The 14586-nt window shown below is 37.2% G+C and overlaps 1 protein-coding gene across 8 annotated transcripts in view; it reads left to right on the forward strand.

The window, feature by feature from the left end:
• Window positions 1–14586, forward strand: part of LOC6032489 (semaphorin-1A) — a 90112-nt gene that overhangs the window by 19249 nt on the left and 56277 nt on the right. For all 8 annotated transcript variants that reach the window (XM_038250115.1, XM_038250119.1, XM_038250113.1 and 5 more), the window contains exons 3-5: window positions 3294–3398; window positions 10502–10590; window positions 10668–10809. In XM_038250115.1, the coding sequence (XP_038106043.1) occupies window positions 3294–3398; window positions 10502–10590; window positions 10668–10809 (336 nt within the window). The remainder of the gene's footprint in view (window positions 1–3293; window positions 3399–10501; window positions 10591–10667; window positions 10810–14586) is intronic.

Consider the following 14586-nt stretch of genomic DNA (forward strand, 5'->3'; position numbering starts at 1 on the left):
TCTTCCGAAGACACCATTTGGCTAGGACGTCAAATAAAGGAGTTATCAATTTATTCCACTTAATTTTGCCATTCCGAACACTGTGTAATGGAGACGCATTACATGCTGTTCCAATTGCTCAATTATCTTATGGAGACGCATGGCTTAATATTAAACTAACAAAGCTTTTTCTCTCAACACAGCAATTCCCCACGAAAACAGCATGATTCGATAAAAAAGTTCTCCGATCCGATCGGGTTCTGAGGGTTCCCTGGTCAAAATAATTAGACCCGTATTTTTTTTTTGTTTGGCCATTACCCTACGCCGTGACCTACGCCGTGTTTGGGGGGTTCGAAAAATGGCCAATTTCGTCGATTTTCGCAAAAACCACTTTTTAAAAAAAATCATACCAGCCTCGAAACGACGCGCCGCACTTTCGGCAAATGCGCGCTGTCAAATCCCATACTGCGCGTTTTGTTTTTGTTGTTCTTCTTCTTCGAATTGCATGGCATTGTTGCCGGGTATGTTTTTAAATGTGTGTGTGTGTGTGTGTGTGTGTGGTCCAAACCAATACCCGCTAATCGGTAACGATATTATGGGAAAGTATAGTTTGTATTAGACTTTGTATATGCCGAATGCTGATCCAACATATCTCAGTCCCGGGTATTAGGTGGTGATAGCCCTCGCGCTGCTTCCAGCGACCTGTTTCAGAATGACAAAGCTCCTTGCGGTCCAATTCCGAGGTCGCTGGGCATTGTTGCCGGGTATGTTTTTAAATGCACCAAAAATGCAGAAAATCGCTGGCAACAGCGCCATTTAATCCGATTTTTGAAAGGTAATTAGTTTGGCTGATTGGGAAAAATAGTAAGAAGTTTCAAAAATCTAGCTTAACATTTGAAAAGGTCGTATGAAAACCTAAAATGCTGTTTTGAAGGCCTCGGGACCAAAGAGCCTATATCTGAAAATATTTTTACCTGATTCCTCGGAAAATTTTACATATCATGTCAAAAAATGGTGAAGTTAGGTTTTCAATTTTCCGAGATACGTTTTTTTTTTAAATATTGTCCGTTTCTTTCGAAGCTACACGCCGTGAGGCATTTCAGAATGTGCCGCAGGCACTGTTGCCAGCGATTTTCTGCATTTTTGGTGCATTTAAAAACATACCCGGCAACAATGCCATGCAATTCGAAGAAGAAGAACAACAAAAACAAAACGCGCAGTATGGGATTTGACAGCGCGCATTTGCCGAAAGTGCGGCGCGTCGTTTTGAGGCTGGTATGCCGCGTGTCTTTTTCGGGAATACGAGCAATAAAAATTGGGTTTTCCGACGCGCCACGCGCAAAAATGGGGAAATGACGAAAACGGCAAAAAATCGGCATTTTTCACTAAAACTGCGATAACTTGAGAATTTCAGCGATGACCTATACATGTTAGGGTACCAAAATTTTCTTGATTAAAATACGCAACTTTTAGTACACCGATAATATTGTTTAACCCAAGTATTGAATTCTACCTTAACAATATTTACCTAGTACCGTAAACCGGGGTGACTTAAAATAGATTTTCGATTTTTCGCAAAAAGAAAAGTTCAAATCAGATACGTACGGAATGGTATGGATTCACACTGACCTACAACGGTCAAAGTCACACCGGCTATCAATGTCCTCCAGGTTTACGGTACATGAAACACTATTATTAGTTTTCAAAAAGGACTTGTACTTGCATTCAATTTTTTTTAAACGAACTCAATCGTACTAAAACTGTGAAATAAGAACAAAATATCAATAATACATTTGACAAAAAATCAGATTTGCTGTTAATTTTAATCTGAAGTTCACAATCTTCAAATTTGGAAAAAGCTTGATCGTGCCAAAATTCAATGTTTACCATCGATTGTACTCATTTTTTTTCAATAATAAATTATATTTCTCGATAGCAATCTTATTTTTTACGTTTTTCAATCTAAAACTAATCTAAGTTATACTTAAAACTTTTTTTGGATTAAATATGTTGTTTTTTTTTTGTGCAATGATTCCAAAGAATCCTTGTATTTCACGGGATTTAGAGGCAATTGTGGAATATCACAAATTTCACGCTGTCTGAGAAATTGTGAAAATTCATTAATCCGACTTTTTTCTCCATACAACTTTTTAACTTTATGTTTGGACCGTGTTTTTTGCCAGTTTACCAAGCAATGATTTTACGAACAGAATTTAATCCTAAAACGTACAATTTTGAAAGAGGGGAACCACAATATAAGGTTCCCTATATCATGAATTGCCTAATTGGGTGTATTTATCTTCATTGAACAATGTAAAACGAAACAAAATAGACTGCAATGATAATTTCAAAAAAAAAGTTTGGAAGAAATTCGTCTCAAAATTTTGATTCTTCAAATACTCTTAGCCAGCTGAACCTTGCGAGCCATTATTCTCAAGTTGCCCAAGACTCGCGAGCCTCATGTGAAATATGAATTGAAATGATTTTGTTTAGATCGATCTGGAGTTCTGAAAATATGCTTTTTTATTAAATCATCTGATTTCTAAATGTTTTTATTTTGATATTTTTTTTCAAATTTAAAAAATATTATAAGTAAACATCTTTTTAAGTTAAAATGCAAACTTATTCGGATCGAACGTTCCGATTAGTTTAAAACATTTTTTTCATTCTTTTTATGTACCATATTTTTAGATTTTAGAAAATTAATGTAAGAACCAGCTCGCAGGCCGCAGTTCGGTGGCCACTTTTCTAATGTGTGCTTCCCTAAAAATTTAAAATTGACAGAAAAAAATATTGGTGTAATGGTTGATATTTGAATAATTATTGTTTTTTTAATTTGTCTCGAGAAAACATGATAGAAACAAACATAATGGCACTATGTGAAAATCTATTCAAAGATAGATCATTATTTTGTGATCAGCCTAGACGAAAAAAGTCCTCTCATTTATTTGCTCATCTGAGGCTCAAAAATAAATCGACAATTCTAAAGCGATTCGCCCCCACCAGCCAGTTCTGACCTGTTGGAAAGGAAAAATCACGTGCAAAATCGATTTTGGAATAAATTGGCTCTTTCAAGCAAAAAGAAAACCTTTTCCACACGCAAACCGAACAGCTTTTCCTTTAAAGGTGTGCACCAAAAGCTAAGCCGCGGCAATCATAGAACGAACGAAAAGCAAACAGCAACTTTCGGGAACCCTCTTTTTTCCTCAAATGAAGGAAAATCCCATTTTCATCGCCTTTCCCCGAGCACCATCGTTTTTGCTTATTGCCGTGGCTCTCATTACTGTCTCTCTTTCCTACTTTCCTACTTCCAGATAACGAACTCTACTCCGGCACGGTGGCTGACTTCAGCGGTCTTGACCCAATTATCTACCGGGAACCGCTGCAGACCGAGCAGTACGACAGTTTGAGCCTGAACGGTAATAAAATATCACTAATTTATGTTTACGTTTTACATTTTGGCACTCCCCCTCCTGCTAGTCCTGTTTCTGTTCTCCTATTAAGACCTTGTTGAGCCTTCCAGAAGGTGATTTTGGCCTGTCGGTGGCAGACTTGCCGACGTTGTCATAATTTAGTGTGGCACGAGAAAAAAGAAAGAAAGAAAGAAAGAAACGCACCATGTCATGTCCTGTAACTAATGGCATCACGCGATATTTTGATAATTGTCTTCCTCGGGGCACAGAGTCTTGGGCGGCAGCACAGTCTTGGGGTAAATTTGTAGCTATAGAATCCAGACGCTATCTACAATACGTTACTGTAACAAATTATGATTTTTAAAATTCATTTGCTAAGTAGCTTTAACTGTTTAAAACAGACGTTCAGATTTGGAGTTGTGATTTGTGCAACATATCAAAATAACGTTTGAACGCTTATTGAAGTTTAAGGAATATATTTTTCTGAGTGTCAGCAAAAAGAGTGACCGTTTTATGTGTAAAAATTGTAGCCTCGTTTGCCCAGAAGCTATAATATTAATTATTATTTTTCTGAAAAAAAGGTTTTTTCATTATTAACTGCTGCAAATATAATCTTAAAATCTCGGCTATTTTAAGTTAGAAACTTGACAATGTTAAAAAAATTGTCACATGCTAGAACAAATCGAACGCTGTCGTGTCATCTTGTCGTACAGTATGTAAAAAAAGTATTTGAGCAATTCTCTGAGATTTCGGTCATTCGATTTTTTTTGTATTTTTTAATCCGGCTGAAACTTTTTTGGTGCCTTCGGTATGCCCAAAGAAGCCATTTTGCATCATTAGTTTGTCCATATAATTTTCCATACAAATTTGGCAGCTGTCCATACAAAATGATATGTGAAAATTCAAAATCTGTATCTTTTGAAGGAATTTTTGATCGATTTGGTGTCTTCGGCAAAGTTGTAGGTATGAATATGGACTACACTGAAAAAATTGATACACGATAAAAAAATTTGGTGACTTTTAATTTAACTTTTGTCACTAAAACTTGATTTGCAAAAAACACTATTTTTAATTTTTTGATATGTTTTAGAGGACATAAAATGCCAACTTTTAGAAATTTCAGAATGGGCAAAATCTTTGACCGAGTTATGATTTTTGAATCAATACAGATTTTTCAAAAATCGAAATATTGGTCGCAAAAATTTTTCAACTTTATTTTCCGATGTAAAATTGAATTTGCAATCAAAAGTACTTTAGTGAATTTTTGAAAAGTGCACCATTTTCAAGTTATAACCTTTTAGGTAACTTTTTGAAAATAGTCGCAGTTTTCATTTTTAAAATAGTGCCCATGTTTGCCCACTATTGAAAAAATATTTTTGAAAAGCTGAGAAAATTCTCTATATTTTGCTTCTTCGGACTTTGTTGATACGACCCTTAGTTGCTGAGATATTGCCATGCAAAGGTTAAAAACATGAAAATTGATGTTTTCTAAGTCTCACCCAAACAACCCACTATTTTCTAATGTCGATATCTCAGCAACTATAGGTCCGATTCACAATGTTAATATATGAAACATTTGTGAAATTTTCCGATCTTTTCGAAAAAATACTTTCAAAATTCAAAATCAAGACTAACATTTCAAACAGGCCAAACATTCAATATTACGCCCATTTGAAATGTTAGACTTGATTTAAAATTTTGAAAGTATTTTTCGAAAAGATCGGAAAATTTCACGAATGTTTCATATATTAACATTGAAAATCGGACCTATAGTTGCTGAGATATCGACATTAGAAAATGGTGGGTTGTTTGGGTGAGACTTAGAAAACATCAATTTTCCTGTTTTTAACATTTGCATGGCAATATCTCAGCAACTAAGGGTCGTATCAACAAAGTCCGAAAAAGCAAAATATAGAGAATTTTCTCAACTTTCCAAAATATTTTTTCCAAAAGTGGGCAAACATGGGCACTATTTTTAAAAATGAAAACTGCGACTATTTTCAAAAAAGTTACTTAAAAATGGCTATAACTTAAAACGGTACACTTTATCAAAATTTCACTAAAGTACTTTTGATTGCAAATTCGATTTTACATCGAAAAATGAAGTTGAAAAATTTTGCGACCAATATTTCGATTTTTTTTAAAAATCTGTATTGATTCAAAAATCATAACTCGGTCAAAGATTTTGCCCATTCTGAAATTTCTGAAAAGTTGGCATTTTATGTCCTCTAAAACATATCAAAAATGAAAAAATTAAAATAGTGTTTTTGCAAATCAAGTTTTAGTGACAAAAGTTAAATTAAAAATCACCAAATTTTTTTACCGTGTATCAATTTTTTCAGTGTAGTCCATATCCATACCTACAACTTTGCCGAAGACACCAAATCGATCAAAAAATTCCTTCAAAAGATACAGATTTTTGAATTTTCACATATCATTTTTGTATGGACAGCTGCCAAATTTGTATGGAAAATTATATGGACAAACTAATGATGCAAAATGGCTTCTTTGGGCATACCGAAGGCACCAAAAAAGTTTCAGCCGGATTAAAAAATACAAAAATTAAAATTAAAGAAAAAAGACCGATTCCGTAGAGAACTGCTCATTTGCACCCCTTGGGCACTATGTACATATTGTGATGAAACATCTAAACAATTTAATGTTGACAGAAACCTAGGACTACGTTTTGTTCAGAAACTCATGCCAAACATTTTGCTTCAAAAAGCTCATGAAAAGATGATTTCTATAAAAAGTTATATAACAAATACTATTACGAAAATAAAAAAGGTGCAAAAAAAGTTTGTACACCTTTCGAAAAATTTACATAAATAATGTTATTTGTTGACAAATCACCATAAATCCAGTCTCCCAACTCCAAATAGGCATCTTTGACTGATTAAAAAATAATTTGGATTGAATATAAAGTTTACTAACTACTTAGTATAAAAGTTTATATAACTCTGGAAATTCTATATAAAACTTATCTTAACTTAATTTTGAAATCTTCTAATTCAACTAAATGTCAATATATTACCATAGAATTGCTAAATAAACATTTTGGAGTGAGTATAACACCGTTTTGGGGTATTTGTATCGATAGAATAGATTTTCGTTGGAATTTCGTACCAACCCGGAATTACGTCGTCGGAAAATCCGCCGGCATCTGAACCGGTCCACAATTCACAAGTCAACCTATGTGGCATCAGACAGGGCATAAAATTTCCGATCTTTTGATACCCATACATCCAGGTTTTCTATAAAACCCACGTTTTTAAATACCTAAGCAAAAACGTTGTTATGGTTTCGTTTGAGCAACCTGTCAAAATGTATGGAATTTCGTAATTTTGTTCTCGTGGATCAAACTTACTTTTTGCCCAGGTATTTAAAAACGTAGGTTTTAAAGAAAACCTAGATGTTTGGGTATCAAAAGATCGGAAATTTTATGCCCTTTCCGATTCCACATAGGTTGACTTGTGAATTGTGGACCGGTTCGGATGCCGGCGGATTTTCCGACGACGTAATTCCGGGTTGTTACGAAATTCCAACGAAAAATCTATTCTAGCGATACAAAGACCCCCAAAACGGTGTTATACCCACTCCCAAATGTTTATTTTGCAATTCTATGGTAATATATTGACATTTAGTTGAATTAGAAGATTTCAAAATTAAGTTAAGATAAGTTTTCTATAGAATTTCCAGAGTTATATAAACTTTTATACTAAGTAGTTAGTAAACTTTATATTCAATCCAAATTATTTTTTTAATCAGTCAAGGATGCCTATTTGGAGTTGGCAGACTGGATTTATGGTGATTTGTCAACAAATAACATTATTTATGTAAATTTTTCGAAAGGTGTACAAACTTTTTTTGCACCTTTTTTATTTTCGTAATAGTATTTGTTATATAACTTTTATAGAAATCATCTTTTCATGAGCTTTTTGAAGCAAAATGTTTGGCATGAGTTTCTGAACAAAACGTAGTCCTAGGTTCCTGTCAAACTTTAAATTTTTTACATGTTTCATCACAAAATGTGCATAGTCCCCAAGGGGTGTAAATACTTTTTTTACATACTGTACGTCGCTTTTTGCATTTCGGGAAAAACGCGTTTCAATGTTTGACCTTGAATAAGCAAAAACGAGAGCACGTAATGTAAAAAATAACAAAAACGTTTTGTTTTGCTGACCATTATGTACATTGTCCCGAAGTTTGGCTGAAAATGGTTGCTGGAGTCCCGAAATATAATTGAGCATGTTTACGGTAGTCGAGCTCGTGTCTGTGTCAAACGCGTTCTGACCTGAAATCCCTTTGGCCAATTGTCGCACTTACATCAATTTCCAGGCTGTGTCAAGATAGCACGACAAGATTGAAACTTCTTTCATATGAAAAGTTACAAAAATGCACTGAGTTTTTCGGTTTTTATGGAACATCTCATAAATGAAATCGAATTTTGCAGTATCGCTCTATTTTTACAAAGATTGGATTTAGGACTTTAATGTAAAATTGTCGAAAAATCGGTTTCGTAATCGGTTTCTAAAAATATTGATGTAAAAAAAACGGAATCGACGTAACACCTTATAATGTGGCCCTCTTAAACCTTGCGGTTTCGTCTACGGATCCACAGGCGTGTATCGTTCTTTTTGCGACAAGACTCCGCCTCCCGGGTCTCCAAAGTGTGAAGGTATGGCACGGGGAGAGGGCACCGAATACCTATATTTACACTTAGAATTTGTTGCGTCCGCCTCGGGATTCGAACCAGCGACCTCTGGATTGTGAGTCCAGCGCGCGGTCCGATTGATCCACACAGGCAGATTGATGTTTAAACAATTTTTCAAAAAACAGTAAATGTTTTTTGTATTTTTTTAGAAGCGAAATACCATCCTGCATTTTTAATTAGGCTTTTAACAACACCATAAGCTATTTTCACAAATAAATTGACCGAAAAAAAATGGTGACACCTTGTAATAATCATACAAATCTTAAAATCTCATTGAAGTAGCGTACTTTTTTAATTCTGTGTATAAAAAAGATACAGCAACATTAAAAAAACGAAAAACAAAAATATTAAAATATCTAACGCCCTTCTTAAAAGTCATTCTCGAGTGCAACTGACTCCATATAGGATATTTGTCCCTTTTTTGGGCCTAGTACCTATTTTGGGTCTACCTAACTTAATTCAGCGAAATTTCACCAAATCTGGCAGGAATCTGCCACTTGATAATGATACATGCAGTCATTATCTTCATTTTGGTGGGCAAGAATAATTTACTTTTTCCTTCTAAATTAGAAATAAAGCAATAAAAATAGCACTTTTCACTTTTTTCTTGGCAAATCGCTAATTGCCCATTAGGACGAAACATTTCACCACTTTTGCTTACCGCTTGTTGTCCCCCGAATTTCCAACCATCGGCAAAATGTTTTTATTGGTGGGTTGCACAATCCCGTTGCAAAAACAATCACTACACTGCCACCAAATCGATTGAATAACTGATTAATAACTTCGTCCATTTCGGAGAGAATGGCTCTATATTCAGTCCATTTGACACTTCTACAAATTGTGACAGTGTTTGTGCGCTTTTCACAAGTTACAACATATTACGGGCTTGTTGTTTGGCTTCGCAACAAATGTGTCATTACGTTTAAAACTCGTAAAGAATGATATAAATCATGTCCAAGCTAATTATGCACGTAATGCAAGTGAAATCAATCGTTCTAATGTTGTTTTGTGGCTTAAAACATCACAATGATTGAGCTTGTTTGTCGACCGAATTTGTGCGGCTGTACTGTACGAGCTGGGGCTGAACCGTACGTCAAAAAAGTTCGCCACGTGCTTTGAGATTTCAATCAATCAGAAGGTAGGCCGAAAATATCTACAAAGAAGGTCGTATGCTAGAAGCAATATCCCCAAAATAGGGACAAAAAATGTTTCAGTTTCTCGGGCTTATACAGAAATATAAAGTATTTTCGTCAAAAATGTGATTAAGTAAGAGCAGTAGCATTAAAAAACCAACTTAATCATGTAATAAAAGCAAGGCTGCCTATAGCAGCCTTTGAGAATACATCAAATAAAAAATTCGCTCGGCTTAGTAGGCCCAAAATAGGGACAAATACCTCGTACAAGCCTAGGGTAACATGTCTACAGAGTTGCATTGAAATCGGAGCGGGTCGAGTAAAATAGGAGTACCTTTTTTTGGCTGAAATTGCTCTATGAATTATAAGACTATGGACGGGGAAGTAAATATTGACGCCGGTCTAACCTCAATCCAGGTGTAGGATTCGTCACCCTGGAGTCGCTGGCAGGTGGACTCACAATCATAAGGTCGTCAGTTCGAATCCCGGGGTGGAAGCTCGGGTGTAAAAAGAGTTTTGCAATTGCCTAAACAATCAAGCCTTCGGGCACTTAGTTTCGAGTAGGAATCGCCCAATCGTGAACGCCAAGGCAATGCTTTAGAACGAACAATTTGATTTTTTGATTTAGAATAACATTTCTACGATGTTCCATAACTATTAAGTAACTATGAAATGTGAAATGATTCTTTTTGAATATTAATTATGAAGTTTTTTAAAATGTAAAATTAATATCGTGTCATAATTTCTGTCGATCATATTTTAAATAACCACGTCACGTCAACACTTTTCATTCAAATAATTAGCGATGAGAGTGACGCCCTTTATTTCTGTCCACAGGTTATGCAATTAATTGGCAGTGGTGTGGACAGCCACACGTTTGAATTAGCGTGTATCGAGTTTGCCGAACATAAAAAAAACACAGCAACACAATGAACGCTCTCAAATTTACAGTGGATATTTTAATCAATCTTTTTAATTAAGCTGTAAATGGTTCCCGTGGGTAAAATTAACATATTGCAGTCGTCGGTCAACATAGAACAAGCTCGGGAAAATGCGATCAAATTTCTCGCCCCCCCCTCCCAATTATCGAAACCTAATCCACTTTAATTATCGTTGACACTCTTTCGTTTTGACGCCCTTCCTCCACTCCACTCCATTTATGTAACAATAATCGACAAATAAATGAATAATTAATGGCCGTCCGAGGCACGCTGTGCAGGTGTAAATTGACCATTTATCACGCATTTTCATAAATATTTCAGCGCCCAATTTCGTCGGATCGTTCACGCAAGGCGACTTTGTCTACTTTTTCTTCCGCGAGACGGCCGTCGAGTTTATCAACTGTGGCAAGGTAAGGAAATAATGCCTCCTCTTAAGATGCTGTTATTAACCTACCTGTTTCTTCATCTTCTTCTTTCCTAAATCCAGGCCGTCTTCAGTCGAGTTGCACGGGTGTGCAAATGGGACAAGGGAGGACCCCACCGGTTCAAGAATCGCTGGACCACCTACCTCAAGTCCCGGCTAAACTGCTCGATGCCGGGGGATTTTCCGTTCTACTTTGACGAAATACGTGAGTACTAAATAATTGAGCTAAACCTAATACCAACTCCCTACATGCTGAAATATTCAGTTCCTCGAAAATTGCTCTGTTGCTCTTAGAACAAGTTCATCCCAGTAGGCGCCTAAATGCCGTGCCGAAATCCAACCAACCGAAGAAAGTCTAATTAAAAGCTGGTTCTCAAGCTCAATACACGGTATTGAAATACTTGTGCAAACTGTCATGTGGAAAATATGTTTCTTAAAAGCACTCGTCGTCGTCGTCGTCGTTTTCGACAAGCGCCAAAGAATTTCCGCTCCGAAATTAAATTCATGTGCTTCCGTTAACGGAGAGATACGACAAGGTTGCCAGATCAACATCAACTGAAAAAATACACTAACAATCAAAAATACAACATCACAGAAAATACTTAATTCTAAAATACTGAACTACTAAAACACTAAAATACTAAAATACTAAAATACTAAAATACTAAAATACTAAAATACTAAAATACTAAAATACTAAAATACTAAAATACTAAAATACTAAAATACTAAAATACTAAAATACTAAAATACTAAAATACTAAAATACTAAAATACTAAAATACTAAAATACTAAAGTACTAAAATACTAAAATACTAAAATACTAAAATACTAAAATACTAAAATACTAAAATACTAACATACTAAAATACTAAAATACTGTTACCGTTGTGACTAGATCGTTCTACCTTTACCCCGCCCCGTTAAGGGTAAATAGGAGCTTAGGGAGTAACTACAGTAGCATGCATAGGGATTAAGGATGAGGATGTTTGTGTATTTGTCTTTTCAAGCGTCTTTATGTAAAACTTAAATTAAATTAAAACACAAACTAATAAATAAATTGGAGCACAGTTAGATTAAAACTAAATATCACAGATCGCAAACCATAGCCATTTAAGTGTTAACACACGAAGCAGAGTCTGTAACGAGATTTGCTGCAAGGGTTGCTTATTCGCGAGATCTGCACGAAAAAGGGGTAATAAAGAGAGCGAGTGTGGGATCGAGAGCCGAGGAGGGCTACTGGTGGCCATTGCAAAAATTAAAAGGTCTTTTCCAACACGCCGTCACTGTGAGCAGTAGTGCATCTCGAAGAAGAAGGACAACTGACTGTCCATTTCAATTAACTTACCCAATCGTAACTACAAGTGACCGGCTTCACCAAAATATACGGAAAAGTGAGATAACCGTGCATGTTGAACGAGTAATCAGGTAATTGCCGAACTGGCGAACCACCCACGTGCTGCCCCAGTAGTCCCTCATTCCCCATTGCTAATCTCGGCCCGATCAACCACCCACGACAGGACCCAGTGGTTGTAGCTTAAACGCCCTGTTTTGAAGCTATTGTCCGTCGATCAAGTGCTGCACCGCCGAGCGGTGCCCACTGACGAGGTCGCTTCGGCGTCCCCAAGCCATTCGGTGCGCTGAGGATCTAACCTCCTGCCGCGCCGTCGTCGCGCTGAGGATATTACCTCCTGCGACGCACCCAAGTTCGAGCACCCCTGCCCAAAGCCTGCCACAAGCATCCCGCGAGCGTTCGCGGCCGAAGACGAGCCAGAGGCCGGCGTACCCGTCGCTGCATGATTTGCGACATCGCCCGGCACGAGAGAAACCACACGCATCCACCCCCGCATGAACACCCAGCGCGTGCACGAGGCCGAAACTGTCCCGGAGGACGGACCGCACCCCACAGCCAGAACGAGAGTTCGCGAGCCGAGGATCGTCGACGACAGCGCGTTGAGCACGTGTGCGGATGCCCCGTCGACACCACCTGCAGCAGCAGCAGCGTCGCCAGCACCAGCCGGCCAGCCAGATTCCTCCCCACACACACATTAAGAACCGTAAGTGAAATAAACGTTACAAAATGAAATGCTTTTGTGTTTAGGCGTTTAGTGTATTGATGGCGAGCCCCCTTGAGATTAAGGCTCTTGTTCTTGTCCCTTTGCCCGCCAGCGCGTAAAAAGAGGCCGAGGCCCACCCCTGTCGGTCGTGGCTCTAAGACCAACCGGCAGGGGCGTTTCAGGGTCCGTCTGATCCAGCAGGTAACAAATGGCGCCCAATGTAAAGTTTAATAAGTAATTATTTGGCCATCAACGCACTAAACTTGTTTGCGATTAGAGTTGATAAAGCTAGGGTACTTTTGCAAAGCCTCCAATTAGAGAACGTTTAGTTGCAGCTGTGCACGAAATCTGCTTTTTCCAGCAATTTATTCAGATTCAAAATAGGTGGCCAGTGCGCGAACGCATTCAAAAGGGTTTTTTGTGTGTAGAGCACTAAATAGCGGGAGAATTAATCAAAGGTTGTAAATAATATATCAGTTACTGGGTCTTGATTCGACTCGTCGTTCAATTTAGCTATTTATTCTATTTTTTTTTAAATTACTTAGTTGTGACTAATAACTAACTTCTGTGGTAAGAGTATGTTTCTTAAATATTAGATTTTAAACAATATCGTTTCTTTTCTCTGATTTTCAGGTCAAAAAAATTATTCATTATGGATTTGCAAATTTTATATCAATCCATGGATGTTTCTCACCTGTCTGTTGATGAGGTGGAACATGAATTGTACACAAGAAAAATTACATTTAGTGCAAAAGAGCCCGACAGTACAAAAAGAAGAAGATTAAAGGAGAAGATGAAGGAAGAAAAAGCGACAAAAGATTTTACGGTTGTAAATACTTGGAGGAAGCTCTCCGATGAACTTTCAATTATAAAAGCAAAACTACATGTGATTCAGGGACTTTTGGAAAGTTCCAAAACACCTGTTCATCAGAAAATAAAATTGAAAACTAAGTTGATCCATTACAGAGTGCGTATCTTTTTAGCATCAAAAGCCTCAGGGGCTCACAAATTTACTTCTGATCTTTCTAATTTGAGTAAAAAAGCAAACAAACTTTTCGTTACACACTTTCCAGAGTTTTCAGTTGAGGTACCACCAAAATCGAGTAAGGTTGATGAAAATATTTCTGAAACTCTCGAAGAGGTGCGCAACGAAATTGAAATTCTAAATGAAACTGTGTCAGGAATTGACTTGGAAAAGGAAATTTCGGGAGGAGAAAATGATGTAACTTCAAAAATTCAAGAAGAAATTGAGTCAACTGAGAAGCGCAAGACTGAGGTGTTGGATATGTTGGATGAGTTGGAAAAACTGGGAAATTTAGAGCATGCTAGTGAGATGATGAAAACCTTAAAAACTTTTGTTTCTCAGACGGCGGATGAACAAAACCGAATGAGAGAGGAGCGTATCAAAGAGGAAGAGCGTAAATTGAAGGAAATGGAGGAAAATATGATTCGTAAGAAGCGGTTGGGACAATTGTTGAATGATCTGACTGAAAAGCTTAAAATCACCGAGTCAAACGCACAAGCGAATGCGAATGATAAGGGAACCAACTTGAAAGGCAAACCAAAGCCGGACAGCGAAACCGAGTCCACGGAAACAGATGCCTCTTGGCACATTTCCTGCGGAGAGAGCTCGGTAAGCGACGGCTCGGATAGGAATACCAGGAAGCAGCGAAAGAAGAATAAGAAGAGGAGGAGCGGAAAGGGAAAATCTGAATGGAATAAGCGTAAGAAGAAGTCTAAGAGGAGCCGGAAGCATAGCTTTTCATCACAATCAAATGATTCACACCTAACTTCCGACAGTGAATCCTCAAGCACGACTAGTGATAGCTTTTCCAGCTCGAGCTCAGACAGTTCGTCGGACTCGGAATGGGAAAGACGAAAGCATAAGAAGTACAAGAAGTCACGGAGTAAGCAGAGTCATCTC

Source organism: Culex quinquefasciatus, chromosome 2 (assembly GCF_015732765.1).
Source record: "Culex quinquefasciatus strain JHB chromosome 2, VPISU_Cqui_1.0_pri_paternal, whole genome shotgun sequence".
Classification (NCBI taxonomy): Eukaryota; Metazoa; Arthropoda; class Insecta; order Diptera; family Culicidae; genus Culex; species Culex quinquefasciatus.